At 40.0% G+C, this 18841-nt stretch overlaps 2 protein-coding genes across 3 annotated transcripts in view; one reads left to right on the forward strand and one right to left on the reverse strand.

The window, feature by feature from the left end:
- LOC139468129 (dual 3',5'-cyclic-AMP and -GMP phosphodiesterase 11-like) overlaps positions 1-18841 on the forward strand; it is a 154654-nt gene that overhangs the window by 65219 nt on the left and 70594 nt on the right. The gene's annotated exons all lie outside the window — the stretch shown is intronic.
- LOC139468958 (uncharacterized) lies at positions 17257-18361 on the reverse strand. Its single transcript, XM_071251101.1, has one exon. It carries the CDS (start codon positions 18163-18165, stop codon positions 17257-17259), a length of 909 nt encoding a protein of 302 aa, XP_071107202.1. The 5' UTR covers positions 18166-18361.

An 18841-nucleotide genomic window follows, 5' to 3' on the forward strand; every position in this document is an offset into this window, starting at 1 on the left:
CCTGGCAGCGTCTGCATGTTACAAGGCTACACATCTACATGATACATGACTACCTGACAGACGTCTGCATGATACAAGGCCACATGGCTACACATCTACATGGTACATGACTACCTGGCAGATGTCTACATGTTACAAGGCCACTTGGCTACACATCTACATGTTACATGGCTAACCGGCAGACGTCTGCATGTTACAAGGCCACATGGCTACACATCTACATGGTACATGACTACCTGGCAGACGTCTGCATGTTACAGGGCCACATGGCTACACATCTACATGACACATGGCTCCCTGGCAGACTTCTTCATGTTTCAAAGCCACATGGCTACACATCTACATGGTACATGACTACCTGGCAGACGTCTGCATGTTACAAGGCCACATGGCTACACATCTACATGGTACATGGCTAACTGGCAGATGTCTACATGTTACAAGGCCACATGGCTACACATCTACATGTTACAAGGCCACATGGCTACACATCTACATGGTACATGGCTAACTGGCAGATGGCAGACTGGCAGATCATCTGGGATTCTAAACAAAGCGCCCTTGGCAGAAAAATGTGGAAAAAATTGTTATTTTCTTTAAATGTGTGATTTTTTAAAAAGGTTCTTAGCTTCTTAAATAGAAATATATTTTAACATATTTAACATTGCATTCAATGCAATAATGTAAAACTTAGCATTAAAGCATTGTCATCAGTTTATACAGTTTAAGCCCAATCTAAATGAAGGATGTGTGGTTTCTTGAGCCAATCAAATGTGCGCCTTGTAAACTGATTTATCTTCAGTTTTTTACCACCTTGATTCCGCAATTTCAGTTTGTATGAATGAAAACCTACATAGAACACAAACATTCATTCCAACACACTCCCTTCAGGGCGTAGATGCCATTTGCACACAGAAACGACAGGATGTATAATATATCCACAACAATATGATAGCGCAGATTTATTTTTTGGCAGTTGGAATTTACAGATTATATTTGTTTTTAGAATACTGAAATCAGATATGCATGTCTGAATGTTTTACTCACTCGTCTGTGAGAATTTAGAACCTTGGCCGCTGATTGGCTGATCAGAAAATCGCCTCTTGCAACATCCTTTGGAGACCTTCACGCAGAGAGGTATTGTGGAGGATTAAAATATCTGATTATATAATGAGATTGGATTTTACTTATCACAGAGTTTCAAGGTGTTGTTTGATCTAGCAACATCATCTTTGACAAATGCACCAGAGCATTTCTGTGGGATTCAGATCACAACTATGAAGGTACATAACAAGGGGTATAGGATGACTGTGGGACCCTGACTCGTGATGTAGCTGTCGACCTCATAATATTGTATACTGTATATAATAACTGTTGTATTGGTCTCTATGATTCCATGTAACTGTGGTTTGGTCGCCATGGTTTCTTTTTAGTTGTTGCACATGGATAGAGTGCATTATCTACCATTATGAGAGACTTTCCAGTGGAAGAATGTAGTGTATGTGTGTAATGCTTACTCCACATTCTGGTAATGTTTTGAGAGGCTGACGCCTGAGCTCAAATTTTGTCACACACAACACACAATTCTGTCTTTAATGTGTCATGCCTATGGAAATATTCAAACCTGAACACTGCAGGTATTTCCTACATTATAACAGTTTGTTATGTTTTTCGTCTCAATCTCACTGGGTTCCAAGGCGCCGTGATTCACTGTGCAGAGTTGCGTCCCTTCGGCACACCAGAAACCTATGATAGTGGGTTCGAATCCCATTTCGCCCCGATTATGTTTCTAGGCTTGTCAACACCATACGCGTGCTCATGGGTTTCACCGAAGTGGTAAACGTCAGAGACCTGCATCACTTCAGGCTTTCCTCCCACATTAAGCTGACACGCAGCGATATAACTGTAATACTTTTAAAAGCGGCGTTAAACCCAACTCACTCACTCACTCACTGGGTTCCAAGGTTTGTGACTCCTGATGAGAATGCTCCAGGTTCATCATCAGGCCAATATTCCTGTGTATTAAGTCTGTTCTCACCATGGCTGCAATGCATGATTGTGGCTTTGAACTCTTTGAACATCCTCCTATGCACCAGAATAGCACTGACAGATTACAACTTCTTTTTAACCTTGAAGACAGAACTGTCTGGCAAGCATTATGGCGGTGATGATGACGTCAGTTCTTCTGTGGAGGACTTCCCACTCAAACCAATCTCATTAAAATCATATCTTAGTTCTCGCTACCGCTAAACAAAGATCTGAGGACATCCCATTAAGGTTACATCAGTGCGACCTTTCATCCGACCATTCAGAGCATCATTTACCTGATCGGGAAAGTGACAGTCAGAATGTGTTTTCTTATCATGCAACCTTGAAAAGGTTAACATTGGGTATTCCAAACAACACCTAAGGGCTGTATGACTGATTCTGTCAAAATCATCGTCTATCTCTTGCTTCAGTGGGATAAAGGAATAGTTGAAAGGAAGAGACTTTTGCATTGCCCATCTCAAATACTGCCATACATATTCAGCCTACCGTTAGACATTCCTCAATGTTCTTTTGTTCAGTATTCACATTTGGTTGTCTGGTAACAGCCAGTTAAAAACTAGTGCCATAATGTTTGACAAAGCTTCTTTTTGATTGGCTGATGTCGACTGCTTATTAGTCATTTCATTGGTCGGTCAAAGTTTGAGAAAGGTCATTCTGACGTGACCTATATTGGGATGTTCAAAGATCTCTGTTTAGCGGTAATGAGAACTAAGATCTGATGTTGCTGGGATTGCACACCACCAGGGATATGTGTGATATCTGCCTCTATCTGGATGTGTGAGTGTGTCTAATGCTGCTTCCTTTTTGAAGTGTATGTGAATGATTTATTTTGTTGTTTACTTTATGTAGATTTGGTTATCAATTTAAAGAGATTGTGTTTGCAATATGCCTTTATTATATTATGAATGCTTTAAGTGACGTATTCTTCGCAGATTCATAAGCAGCGATGAAATGTAAGCTGTGCTCAGTCTTCAGGAGTGGTTGTGCATCATCTCTGTAGACAGACTGCAATCAGTGTTGCCAGCCATCCAGTCTTCATTGCTCACTCTGGTTATGTCCCCCACTTTCCTACAACCTTCATCATGTTCTGCACACTGAATAATGGTTGTGCAGCATATTTTCCCCTGATTGAACATATACACCTTGTCATAAATATTGCACCACACATTTTAAAGTAAAAGTAGAAAATATAAATTTCAATTTTTTAAACTACAAGTACATATTTCATATACTATACCATCTATGAACATAATATCACAAACACACCCTGTTCCGAGCTACATGCTTGCGTTGAGCATGCTTGTACCAGGGATCGGTTTGCTAAAAATGCAGTATGCACATAGCCTCTTTTGGCGTATGTTATGTTGGCAGACACAGCTAAAATTTGGTTTTAGGCATAAGTTAAGCTTTATTTTGACCAACCAGTGAAATGCCCAAGCGTCCAGTGCCTCTGAACCAAAGATGGCAAATTATTGGTATGAACCAGACTGGTATGTCATGTCGTGCTATTAGAGCACAACTGAACATTAATCACACTGTCATCAGCAGGCTAATACCTAAGCATACTGCTTCCGGTGAAGTGAAGGATGCACCGAGGTCTCGACGTCCGAGAAAAACCAATGACAGGGAAGATCGTGCTCTCTTAGGCCAAGCCAGACGAAGCCCAAAGTCTACTTGTACACAGCTGCGACATAGATGGCATCCATACAACAGAATGTCCATCAGCACCATCAGACGACGCCTAAATTCTGCAGGATTGAGAGCAAGACGACCAATCAGACGTACACTCCTCACAAATCAGCGCCGCCATTCCTGTTTAGCCTGGTGCCAAGCACGTGCTTGCTGGAACCTGAGGAGATGGAGAAGGATCCACTGGTCCGATGAGAGCAGATTTTTGCTGCATCATACAGACGGGAGGGCACGAGTTTGGAGGCAGAGAGGCACAGCATATGATCAGAGGAACATTCAAGCTGATGTTCCATTTGTGGGTGGATCCGTCATGGTGTGGGAGTGTTGTTCCTACAATTGTAAACTTGACCTCATCACTGTTCCCGGAACACTGAATGGACAGAGGTACCAGAATTTGATCCTGGATGGTGCCGTTGTGCCTCATTTCGATAACCATGCTCTCGCCACACGTCCAGTCTTCATGGACGATAATGCCAGACCACATCATGCTCGAGCTGTTGTTCAGCATCTCCAACACAACGCCATTGGGATACTACCCTGGCCTGCCAGAATTAATCCTATTGAGCATTTGTGGGACATTTTGGGACGTAAGATGAGAGCAAGGGATCCTCCAGTTCAGAACCTTCAGGAATTGACCCATACATTGCATGATGAGTGGCAGCAGATCCCCCAAGAGAGATTCAGTCGTCTGGTGACCAGCATGAGACGGCATGTATAGAACATGTTATCCAAGTGCGAGGCAGTTACACCAGATACTGAGTTAGCCAGTCATTGTGGACCTTACTAGTGTGTTCGACATTAATGAAATGTGAACTGTGTTGTGTGTCTGTTGTAACGACTCTGGCAGCCATACTTATTTCACCTTATTTCACGCTGATTTTAGTGAACTTTAGTTTGCTACAATTAAACCCTCAATTAGTGCTCAAATTTGGTCTTGTGTTGTCAATTTTCTGACCGAACGCTCACATGAGGCCATATAAACAGTTTAAAGTGCTTTGCTAAGCACCATTTTTATGAGGTTGAAGATCCAGTTTTACTTAGTGAAAAAAAGTGGATGGTGCGATATTTATGATGAGTTGTATACATAGGTTTCTGCTATTGATCAAGAGGAATTTGCCTCATGAATTACCTGAAGACTAATAATCCTTGCCAATCTGTTTGTTTAGGGCCAACCTTGCACTACGTTGGTTAACCGACTGCTCCATGGACCAGTCAATTGTGGTACTAGTGAGTACCTTTCTTAACTGCCATGCAGTGTTTAAGCCACTTATCGTGTGTAGAGGAAATGGCTACTGGTGTTATGGACCTACAACAGGAAGTGTTTATGAGCCTAGCTGGACTATCTTTAGTTCTAATAATCAACACAAGACACTCCAAAGATGTAATGTAGAAGATTATGTGCAGTTTCTTTCTACTTGAGGCTTGCTTATAACATTAGCTAGAACAGCTATTTATAAATACTTTCATTGAAAAATATGGGAAACTTAAACACATTTATTTTGTGGATGTAACTAAAATGTTCACTGATTTAAAGCAATTCCCTGGGACTGCTTGTTGCCTTTGTTATTTCCTGTGAGTACCCGGATGATATAGCAGAAACCTAGACTAGTTCACAACCTGTGCCATTCGTAAGCGCATTTGTCACTTTTATTGATAGTATAAAGGCGTATGGTCACATTGATCAACAAAATGAAATACAGTTTTGGAAATAATAAGGAAATGTAGGTATCTTTGTGGATAGCATCGGTAATGGTGACGACGTTTTGATAAGTCACTTGCTTGGTAATTGTGCGATTTTCGATTACACTATTTTGAGTAAATATTTCTCCTGAGCATTGCTTATTTTATCGTGTTTAATTTTTTTACAGTCAAAATGTGCAAAATTTTACTTAGGAATTTTTTTAAAATCCTGAATATTCAGTTATTTTACAAAGTGACTGAAAAATATGCCCATCTGTATTATTATGATAACGCATTCCAAACATTTTTATGTTTAATATCATCACCAAGAGACTGAAAATGTTACGATGAAAAGTACATTTCTATATTGTTTGGCTTCAAGTCCTACATAAAAATCTATTGTGATGTTTATAGGCCCTTTTGATCGTCTTAATCAATTTTAGTCAGATTTAAAGAAATGGACAGATTTTTCAGTCAAAATGACACATTTTACAAACTGACTGTAATATATACATGCTTACAAAGGAAAAGACTTGTGAAAAAAAAGTCTATCGCGCATCGAAGAATTTCCCAACCAAGATGTAGAGGAACAGGAATGAATCAGGAAGTGAAGGAAAACAAAATGCAAATATCATAATTACAACCTACCAAATTCATGTGTATAATTTTAGGCAGCTTCCTTGTTCGAGGAATGTATCCGTGAATATCCACACAAAGGAACAATATCCCACACGTCTGCAGCTGTACAAAGAAACTTATTTGATGTCACGTGTCTCTGTAACAATCAAATATTTTTTAAAAAATATATCGTTTCAGGATATTATAACCCGTGTTTGTTTCTCAACTGATCACTTAGATTGTTTCAGGTGTTTCACATAGGTGTCATGTCTCAAAGGTCGGCTGAGAAAGCCCATGTGACAACTATTTTCATAACGTCCACGGTTCCTAAAAAAATCCATTGAGTTAGATAACAATGAGCAATCAATCAACACATTATCGGTTAACCCTTTGAACAAAGTATGTTGTTTTTACATCGCCACTTCACGCCATGATATGATTGTATTCCCTAGACATGTAAACCTAGACGTGTAAACACTCACTTTTGACATATCCACTGTCCAAGATAACAGTTATTAATCAATCAATGTATTTTAATTCTGTTAATCCTTTGATGACTAGGAACGATCCGTTGATTTACAAAAAAGTAAATCAACTGATCATTCATCTCTTGCTGGGCTGCCACGTGCATATTACATAACACACATTTTACCTCACTTCAGACCTGTATCTAGATTGAATAATTACCCCAGACACAATAAATGCCAAATGGGAACCTTCGTCAGGTATTCGGAGTGGTGCTTACTCTAATTATACCTGTAATAAATTCATTAACTGAGCATCAAGTGAATGATGACAAATACACACAAGTGTAGGGTTATACCAGAAAACTAGGATGACAACAAGGGAGTAGTAATCGTATTATCGATGCAATCCGAAATCCGAAAATGCTTTCACGGCATGGATACTCTTTTATTATTAAGCTATAACGATCATATAACTATTTCCAAATGACGACATCCGATGAGCTTCTTTTTGTCTGTTTGTTTAGGCTGAAGAAATTAATTAAGATGCGCCCTTTGTCGAAATCTTTATAGATCACGGTTAACCAATCAGTGTTCAAAAATGAGTAAAACAAATATTGCCTCAAAGTTTATTCAGCTGTCCTTGCAGACGGTAGCCCAGTCTCTTGTCACGCTCAGTTGCGTTGCGTATCATCCGGGTACTCACGGGGAAAAAACAATAACAAAGGCAACCACCAGTCCCGGGGAATTGCTTTAGATCAGCGCCTCTTTAACAATTTGAAATTTGGAAGTTTTTGCAAGACACGCTTGCTCACTCATGGTGCTTGTTGTTAGTGATCTCTTACTGATGTAAATGTCTTGACATAAATCATTCCTATTTGTAGTTGACATTAGATTCACCAGAAAGATGCTTGAAAACATTGTTAATGTCTTACAACTTTTTTTTACTGTCAGTATAACACCTACATGATGGCATTTTGTCACAAGATCTGTTCAAAAGGAAATATGCAGTCTTTCTGCAAAATGTAGAAATGTCTCAAATACACTTATGGCTATGTGATCATATACAGAATATTTTGAAATATACCACTATACCCACTTGCCACTTGGTATGTCATGCTATGTGTTGTCTTCACTGACTTCCCAGCAGATGACATTTTGGCGTCCATTGAAACTGGGTTTTATGGAATGTTTTGCTTAATATGATTCGTGTTTTAGCTATTTTCTGCTTCAAACGATCATTATCGATTTTATATCCGTATATTTAAGAGAGATGTTGAAGGGTAGTTAGAGTTGACCCTAAAATGTAATCAGCCAAGTACAGTGCATGTACGCTGGACCTTCATGTGTTTGTATTGATTGTTTGAGACAGCAGATATAATCAGAGGCAGTAACCTGGATGTCTTATGTTTGCATGTACATGTTGACACAGTTGACAACATATAATACTGGGCATTTTTGACAGAATATAACTATTCCCCTTCTGGATTCACTGTACTTAGGTACCGACCAGTTGATAATCGGGGATCTTATTGAAAAATATAAATTGCCCCCGATAATTCTTGAAAAAAATAAAAAATGCTTCAGGCTGTTGAAAAAAGTTTTGCTGACACATAAATTACATTGTTGCAAGATGTTTTTCATCAGATTGGAACAAAATCATGTCCTCCCACAATAAACTGACACACCGTGATATAACTGAAAATACTGTTAAAAGCGGCATTAAACCCAACTCACTCACTCACTCTCATGGAAATTATGCATAAATTTATTAAGCAGCCTCATGTCACCCCAATTCATTTTGTCAATCACATGCTTATGATCTATGTTGACATATGTTGGTGACACATCTCTTGTAGAGCCCTGGGATGATTGGATGACACTGAAGGTCAAAGGCACTGGATGAATTTGGCACCAAAGAATGCTAGGGTATAAGATAACTTTAATAATTTTTTATCTTATCCTTCATTACTACTTAATGCTTCTACTGCTATTTTCTTGACCTTGGAGACAGAGCTGTGAGAGGTCCTGGTGTGTTGTACCTCCCGCCATCTTGTTTAGCCACGCTGTCGTGTTTACATGTCTTGTGCTTTAATTCAAACTCCTCGGCAGGCTCAGCTGACTTATCAATTTATTCATCGGCTTTGGAGCATAATTCCCACTTGGGCCTTAACCAGGTACCAGACCTCCATCACTCCATTCGCTGGTTCTATGTCAATAATGGGGAGACTATTTGGTCCTCCCCAACATCCATTCCACCGCACCCTAAGCTTATGGATTAAATCCGTAGATCACTCACTCTGGCATTTATAGGAACCTTGATTTTCCCATCCATGACTTTGCAGTCGCTGACAATTCACATGCATTGGACGATGACCTACATCATGTGACAGGCTCCTCTGGGTCCACAATTCTTTGTATGCCCGATAACCGACTAAAATTCATCAAAACAGAAATTAGGAGATTACTCAAACCTTTATCCGTTTTGGCCTCCTCTACCAGAGCCATTGACTAAGATCTCTCAGAGGATAATCACTTCAGAATCCATCATTTGAGGACCATGATGTCGTTTCTGGAGCATCAGATTGACCATTTATACAATCAACTCCGGCCAGCCTTGGTGGAGATCATCACCACCAGGCATTTGAGTTACCTTGCCCTCACGGATTGGGACTCTTATGTCAACCCAAGAGCACTTTCTCGCTGTTCAATGGTACTATAACGGAAACTCAGGCACATGTCCCCAGCTTTGCGCGTGATGAGAAAATCAATCCCATCAGAACTCACCCCTTCTTGCGAGCTCCAATTCATAGGCGGCCTGTTTTGCATGGACCAGGATCTCCTCCTAGTACCAGACGACAGGTGGCAAAAAATTCAACACCATTTACTATCGGCCCTTCCCCAAGCTTGCACTCTACGGCAGTGGCAGGTGTTGTTGGACCTTCTCAAGTCGGCTCAGGATCTAACACGCAGGGGACAGTGAGATTGAATGTTTGCGACAGCGTCTCCTGGACAGTGCACAAGCTCTCCCTCCACCTGTTCGTCGATGCATCACGACAGGGATGGAAGGCACACCTGAAGGATCAGACTGCCTCTGGGCTGTGGTCAAACGAGCAACTCAAATGGCACATAAACAATTTGGAATTAATCCTGGCCATCTGCCACTGGAAGTACCGGCTTTAGGGCTAAGTGCTTGCTGTATCCACGGACAACATGACAGTTGTTTTGTGTCTGCACAACCAGGGGACCCCTCACTCATCGTCCCTGCAGTCACAAACCTTCTGTTTTTTCAGCTTGTGGACCAACTACACAAGAGGTTTATCATCCAGGATATCCCTAATTAGAAATATCCTGTTGGACGCCCTCCCCAGATTGGACAAAGTGGCCCCAACAAGGTGGATGCTCAACCCCGAAACCTTCACCCTGGTTTGCCAGAGATCCGGCCCTCAACTTATATCCACCAACCAGAATTACCAGCTCCGGACCTTCATATCCCCGGTCCCAGATTCGCTGGCCTGGGCGGTCGATGCCTTCAGTATTCTCTGGACAGACCTAAAAGCGTACACTTTTCCGCCACCTGTACTACATTCCAGTGTCCTACAAAAGACCAAACACACAGAATCTGTCACTACTTTTGATCGTGCCTTGGTGGCCAGCTTGGAATTGGTTCGTAGTCTTTTGAAACCTCACAGATAGTAACACAGAACTCCCGGTGTGGCCACAACTGTTGATACACCCTCACAGTCAGTTGCCACCTCTGGCGCCAGACAAGTTTCGTCTACAGGCCTGGCACATCTACACCGGGCCCTAAGTGCCGAAGTTTATTCAACCAGAGCGGCGAAGGCTTTTGCCTTAGCTGATAGACCCTCGACATGCTCCCTATATGATGATATATGGATTTCCTTTGAATCTTTTTGCAAATGTCGGCGTCTCCACAATTCATGGCTGAATTTCTCTTCCATATCTGCAATAAACATCTCCTTGAGAACAGTACAATTACTACATATTTGGGAGCCCTCAATTTGGTGCTGGCAGATCACACAGATTACAAAATCACTAAGATCCCAGAAACTTCAATCACTTTTGCAGTCATTGCGACTGGAGGATCAATATGCCAAGTTTCGTCCACCTGCATAGGATTTAAGCGTGGTGCTAAATTCACGCCTTACTGCTCCCTTTGAACCACTCAACTCGAATAGTCTTTCTTCAATCTTAACAACAAGACGGTATTTCTACTAGCTTGGCTACAGTGGCTCAATTCAACAAGTTACTCACCCTCAACATCTCCTGAGTACGGTTCGAGAATGGAGGCAACCTTGGGCTGTGCTGGAATTTCATCGCAAAAAATCAACTCCAAGGACAGCCAGACAGATCTTTCATCATTCACCCTTTATCGGAGACGGGGAGGAACTACTTTAGTGCCCAGTGCATGCTTTAAAAGTTTTCCTTTGTCGATTCAAGATACAACGTCGATCTCTGACACGACTATCTATTCCTGTCCCGCTTTCATTCAAAACAGAAGTCAGTCGAAACACTATCACACTGTGGCTGCGCTCCAACATACTGCAGGCGTATGAACTAGCAGACCTGCCTAGAGTCAACAACCCTCATGAGATTCGCGCTGTCGCTTCGACTATGGCTCTTCACCGCAATTGTTCCATTCAATGTATTATGGAGGGTTGTTTCTGGCGCTCGGATACTGTGGTCGCCAGTCATTATCTCCGAGATGTGGCACTTGAGGATGTGCAAGGGGTTTACAGTTTTGATCTCCAAGTGGTAGCGCAATGAATCACCAACCCCAGGCAAACCTGATTACACCTCGGAACTGTGCCTGCGACCTCTTCTCGTAGTTATTCCCCCAGACTAGGGGGCCCAGTATTCATCTTCCAGTTACTTGTGTCGGAATCGAGAACTTAGCTGTCAGCCTTTTTCTACTTTTACCGTTCCATGACTGCATATCACTCCTACTCTACCTTGTGTGGCGTCATCGGACAGGAAGGTCTGTGGTCTCCCATTTTCCTCCGCTCAAGATGCTATCTGGTTAACCTGACTGGTGGGTAGTTTTGGTCCACAACATCTGAAAGTCCCCCCTCCCTTCTATCTGATAAAGGTGCATGAAGTAGATGTGACGTTTTCTGCCATGTGCAAAGGCTTTTTCACAAGAATGGTTTGCCTAAAAACTGGTTTGGATGGCTGACAGAAGCTTTTAGGATTTGTTAGTGTGGTGTTTGCCAAATTGCTGGAGTATTAGCTCTGATGTATTGGAGGTAGTATTCTCAGAATTATGCGCAGTGTTAGGGCCTTGCTTTGGTCATCTAGCAGTCCAGGTGACTGTTTGGGATTATCTCAGCATCAGTGTGTCTGGCCCTGTAACCTCTACAACAAGGACACATGTTGTAAGAACTACCACATCAAGTGGTAGATAAATGAAAGACCGGTCAAATATAGTAATATTATTTCATTAAAGTGCTTATGTCATTCATTAATAATAATTATGTGTTTCTGTTTTGTGTGCAATCGCAGGACTTGACAATTGTTCTAATGAACAACTGCATCAATAACTTTACAATTGCACTACTAGTACTCGTCTTAATGACCCAAGTAACTCGGAAACATTCTACAATATTTTTCACATTTTGTAACTGAATAATCGTGTTTAGTAAGAGATAAGTTTTATGAATACAGCAGTAATCAGATTCAACACACAGTCACATATATTTACAATTTCCAAATTTGCCAACATGACATGCCTGCAGCTTTCTAATAAAAGTGGGTTCTTTCTCTTCAAGTGTGGCTGATTCTGTCTTGATGTTAGGCAGTGGCAATTGAACAGCCCGATTTCTTACACATCATGTGCAATTGAATGAGATTTCTAATGAAGACAGGCATAGAATGTTATGTGTTTACATACAGGGCAGGTGTGTGCCTCCATGTGCAATTATAGGCTGCCAGGGAGTCCGTCTTAATGGGACTTTTTCATGCACATTGGGAGCCAGCCACATCGCCTGTGTTGTGAGATGTTAGCCAGCTGTGCTGCAGTTTGTCTCTGAGGATAGGTACAAATCATCAGAACAATGATAGATATGATATATTAAATACAGTATTGTATTTTATGTCATCCATTTATTGTGATAGCACAATGTAAGAAATGTTTTATTTGGTCATTATTAGAGGATATAATTAATTAAGGGGTTGAAAATCATCGGTGATGTGTGTATGCTTTACTTAAGGTGTCTATGACCTAGCAAGTACTATTCAAAAATAATTATTCAAATCTTGAAGAACTCTTTACATTTATTAAAATATTTTTGCTAGATATGTAAACAAGTAAACAACAACTTAAAGCTAGAAAATGTTTCTTCAATGAAGAAATGGACTTTTCTAGTCAGGTAATGCCCTTGCCTTGGGTAGACGTGCCTGCCAAGCAACCCAAAGGTAAATGGGGATGCTTTAACGTTTTGCCTGAATTTCACCACTGCTGCCACACTTCGTTTTTGAAACCACATGACGATTGTTATTAGGAATATCACAGGATGCATAGCTCCTTAATAGGGCAAGTGTTTTGACACGTTTTGTCATGTCAAAGGTCAACCTCAACAGCCTGAAAACATTTTTACTGTTGGTTTATTGAACTTGGTACTTGTCTCCCTTACAGCAGGGCTGACATTGGAGAAGGTTTTCAGTGATCTACATATAAACTTATGGTTTCAGTGAAGGTCATTTGTAAAGTTTGCTTTTTTCACTAAAATGTAAATGACATGCTTTGGTCATTATGTAAGCAAAGGCTATTGAACTACAACCCTTCAAAGAGAGGTCTCTTTCTTGTGATGGACTAACTGAATCGTTCATGACCATGTGACCCCTGATGACCTTTGCACTTTCCACCATGGTTTTAGATACATCTTTTCTTATACTGCTTGGCTGATCAAATGGTTTTAAGATGTAATTGGAAAGCACTGAAAGATTTTGTTCACGAAAACAATATGTTGACATATGAAAGTCAAACTATTATAAATATGCCTTTTAACAAGTCAAAGTATGGCAATTATGATCTATGTATCCATTCTCTGTCAACTAATGTTCCTTGCAAGACATCAATAGCAGCAATCTGTTTGTTTTTGCTGTAAATAACAGTAAGTTTTGCAATCTGTCGATCAGTTTACACATGATTTCACAGTAATTATTGTTCACAAAATCTGAATAAAATTAATCTAATTGATGACAATGAAAGTCCAGATATACAATAAACACTTTTTATCACCATATAGTGTCAACACAGGATCAGTGAGGGATGACTAATTGGAATGCTTGAAGTTGGATGATCCGAACAAAATGTTGCTAGGAACTTTAACTATCATTGAAAAGACAATTTCTGCACTTGCCCGTTCCATGATGTCATTTAATGACCAAGTTCTGAAGTCCAAGAGTTATAACCCCTAACAAGAATATTATATACAGCTGACTCACTTGCGTAACAGGATGCATGAATGAATGATGTTTATTCTCGTAAATCACGGCAGTGATAGAGAGATGTAATTGGATACAGGAATTAGATACAATAGGAGAAAACATGTCAGTGGAACATTTCCATACATGATCTTATAGAACTCGCCAGCTTTAATAGAGTTGGCTTATAAGTAATGGACATCAAATGAGAGAATTTTACGGCAGAAGGATACATACAGTACTATTGAGGCAAAAACATGTTTCTAGTTTCTGAGAGTTTTGGACATTCTAATAAAAAGTGCATTTCATCACATATCAAATTTTTACACAATGTACATTTTCTTTCCTCTCTTACAATATTATACCATCTTCCTGTTTCAATGGGTAATCTATCATGGACTGTTCTGTGAGAACAATACCTTCCAAATGGCATGCTGGATTTCTTGGGGAATTAGTCAGCAAAGAGCCGGAGTCACTGGAGACTAATCACAATTTTATTTACAAGAACAATTAACAATTTACAATATAATTAGAAAAATAGCTGAGGGTGCCACAGAGAGTCAGTACAACCCTCTGGGCTGTGGGAGAGAGGTCTGCTTGGTAAGAGAGTCAAACGGGTTACAGGCCGGCAAAGCCACATTTCGAAAATAGATAGCCCAAATTGATGTGGCGCTCCCGGCAATGGTTATGGTTGCGTGATTGTATAATGTGGCTCTCACGGCTATGCTGTCAAAACATGCTTTGTGATTCTAACAGGTTACCGTATATAACAAAACAAGTCTTGTTTTATCATTTCTTATTCAACAAGGATAACATATTCATCTGAACTTTACATTGATGAATATGAATAGCATATGAATATCATAATGGATCATAACTGCAGATGAAGGAGGTCGCCCACGTGGTCAGCATATTCCATCTCACTCAGGTGTTGGTTCAGGAGCTGGATCTTGAGGGACGCAATACGTGCATCGATTGCCTTGTACTTCTTTCTTCGTGAAGGTTCTGACCACTGGTGAGAGAGTCTCAGGACTGCAACCTCTTTGAGGGACTGCTCTCGCTGAAATAGCTTCACTACCTCGTAGATGTTCGGGTGGCACTTCTTGGCAAGTTTCTTTATCTTGTTGTGCCACCCTTCCAGGTGATTGTTGGTACGGTGGCCTTGGTTTTCGAAATGGTTCCAAATCTCTGGCATGAAGGCCTGTCCTTGAACCCAACTGGTTGTCACGTAGTCCATGAAAGCAGTCACTTTAGGGCCAGCAGGAGAGTCAGCAATGGCATCAAGCCACACATCATCCACTTTGTCACGAGGTACTAGAGGGAGGGCAGCAGCTCTTCTCACCAGCTTCTTCACCTCCTCATCTTCCTTATAGTCCATCACCAGACCTTCTTTCTGCACCTTCCTCCAGATACATTGGGTGAAGTGAAAGAAACACCCTCTAACTAATGTCCCAGGAAATACATCAGTCACGGCATTGTGAGCTGCACGTTCAAAGTCCAATTGAATTGTAAGTGGGGCAAACTCTAGACCTCCTCTACTAGCACAATCGCATAGGTACTGAAACATGTTGACATAACACTCTTTTTTTCGATTGGACAACAAACAGTAAACTAATGGAAACATATGGCCAAACACCTCAGCGTGTAAACAATAAATCTGATCAAACAACTTGGGACAGGCATAAAATGTACCATCACAAAATACAATGTCTGCAGTACACAAATGTTCAATGTTCTTGTCTGTAGTGAAGATGAGGATGTCGTCACTAACACGGTGTAGGAACTGGTCGCCTCCCTCAGTCTGGGAGTACTTCTCCTCCAGCTGGATCTGGGGTCAGCTGTCAGGAAGGCGGGGCAAGGTCTTGTGTCTCTGGCGGTAGAGGATAGTGGTGAGAGACTTCAGGGCTGGTATCTGCGTCAGGAGGGCATCTGAGACGATGTCATGATGTTGGCGTAGTCTGGATATCTCCTCTCCGTAGATAGTGGGTATAGGGGTCGTTTCTGTCCTCGCTCTCTCCATCAGTCTAGCCTTAAAGGCATCAACCTCAAACTCGAATGGTTGTGGGTCGTGGGGGTGACCCGTGATCTCAATGGCGTGGAGCAACTCACCCAGAGTTGTGATCCTTGCAGTGCACTCCTTGACAATACAGGACCAGTATCTTCTTTCACCACGACTGCTCTTACACCGAAACTTAAAGCCATCATAGTATAAATGTACGCCTCCTCTGACACTTTCAACGAACTTTATTTGAACTTGTGCGTTTGCCATGGTTATGATATGGAGTGAACACGACATCACTTAAATATGTTATGAATAACAGGATGAACTCAATGTCAATTAAGACGGCCTTTGATCTCTAAAGAACACGCTTAGTAATTTAAATGTGAGATACTCATTTAAAGGTATCTCTAAAGAACACCACGCTTAGTAATTTAAATGTGAGATACTCATTTAAAGGTATCTCTAAAGAACACCACGCTTAGTAATTTAAATGTGGGACACTCATTTAAAGGTATCGGTAATCGGATTAATTAATTACCCGCTAGAATAGGTGAAATGCACTCAGCTGTAAATGTGGCTCTACCGGCAATAGCCATTTCTGAAATGTGGCGCTCCCGGCTAGACACCGTCAAACGCCTTCTCTGCCCTATCATGTTGCTACAGTATGTATTTAACAAACATTTGAACAATAAAAAGGAATAGGATTGGTTGATACACGATTGGTTGTGCCCTATGCTAAATGGATGGCTAGACAGAGGGGAATACTAAATCCTGTTAATCCTGTTGGACTGGCACTAATCTTGTTGACATATTTACTGGATGCTTTGAAAGAGATTATGGTGACCCTATAGACGAGCTTGTGTTGGGGCTAATCCTTAATGCCCTATAGACGAGCTTGTATGGGGGCTAATCCTTAATGAGTCTTATTCCTGAATGTTATTGTAATATAGGTGATGACAGATTTACTTAAATAAAATAGTTCAAGGTAATCTTTTATCTGGGAGATGGGATCTTGACACCTTAGGCTAGCATTTATCTAAAAGATTCAAATCTATTAAACTATGCAGACGTAACGCTTGTCTTATTGAATAGTATGTCTAGAAGATGCGCTCCCATTACCTTAGGCTAGCATCTATCTAAAAAGCTATAACTGAAACTACTGATATTTTATATATGCATTTTTACCTGATGATAAGTATTACTTGCTTAACTATAATTATATGAAATGATGTATAAATATTACATCATGATAACTCATAAAAGCACTTGATGTAGATCTAATTATTATAGGATAACATAGTATAAATGTTATACCATGATAACTCTATGATTTGCTGTTCTAAAACGAGCAAGAGAGATGCGTAAGGTGATTGGTAGTTCTAGGAAATAAGGTTCTAGAGATGGTAACTCTTTAAACATGTTATAATAGTAACCTTTAGATGAGTTTTCCTTTGATTCTCGCCATCTTTGCAGGAAATTATCAATGAGAACATGTTTCACATTTTGTTTCAACCAAGCGACACTAATAAAGGTTTGAGACAACCAAATGTAATTAAAGCCTGTATTTTGAAGAATACATTTTACTTCTTTTAATAGTGGGAAATGGTAATTTGGATTTGCAATGGACATTTGAAACATAAGTTTATATACTATACTAGAAAGGCTAGTTTGTGATGATGTTAGCTTGCACCAATATGAAATCATTCTTATCTTGATGAAAATGCTGAGAGGATACCTCCCCAGTTCACCATATACCATGTAATTGGGTGTTGACTGTTTTAACTTGAGAATATATTTACAAAATTTAAGATGTACACGTTCAATGACAACAGCTTTTTCAAAACCCCACACCTCAGATCCACATAAGAATACTGGCTGAACAAGTTGATCAAATAATTTCAATTGACAGTCAATAGGAATTTCTAATATTCTAATTTTACGAAATACAGCATACATTGCTCTAGATGCCTGATCTGTCAGTCTTTTTAGGGCCTTACAAAATCTACCAGTGTTTGTAAATAAAATACCAAGGTAAACATATTCTTTAACAACATGAAGAATCGAGCCATTTAACATAAAATTGAAGATTCTATTTGTGGAGTGCTTGGCAAAAATAACAACTTTCGTTTTGTCAACATTGACTTTAAGTTTCCAGAGGGTACAATATTCTTCAAATATAGTGAGACACGTTCTTAAATCTTCTGGGCTTTCGGTCATTAAAACAGTATCATAGGCATACAAAATGAGAAAAAGTTTTATTTACAGTTCAAGTGAATCTATTAAAAGGTTATTTACATTATGCAGTCCTTCAAAGTCATTTTCAGATAAAAATTGTTCAAGGTCATTAAGGTACAAAGCAAACAGGAAAGGTGACAAATTTTCGCCTTGTCTTACACCAATTTGACATGGGAAGAAACCTGACACCTTGTTATTATGTGAAACACAAGATTTGATATTTTGATACATATTATATATGACATTAAAACATTTTCCTTTGATATTAGACTTTATCATTTTTGTCCACAGACCACACCTCCATACTGTATCGAAAGCTTTGCTAAAATCGACGAAAACACAATACAACTTCTTATTAAGGTTTCTATAGATATCAATGAGAGCTTTAAGAATAAACATATTGTCAATTGTTGAGTATTTTTTTCTAAATCCAGCTTGCGCTTCGCTTATTAGATTAGTCTGAACTGAGTAAGCTTGTAAACGATTATTCAGTAGTGTAGTGAACAATTTACCTAAACAGCTTAGGATAGAAATACATGTACCTCTGTAATTGTCTGGGTCAGCTTGGTTTCCTTTGTTTTTGTAGATTGGTTTTATTTTGCCAACAAGCCAAGCTTCAGGTAAAACTCCAGTGTCAAAAACGAGGTTAAAAACCTAA

Source organism: Haliotis cracherodii, unplaced genomic scaffold (genome assembly GCF_022045235.1).
Source record: "Haliotis cracherodii isolate W230 unplaced genomic scaffold, xgHalCrac1.p SCAF_2, whole genome shotgun sequence".
In the NCBI taxonomy this organism is placed as follows: Eukaryota; Metazoa; Mollusca; class Gastropoda; order Lepetellida; family Haliotidae; genus Haliotis; species Haliotis cracherodii.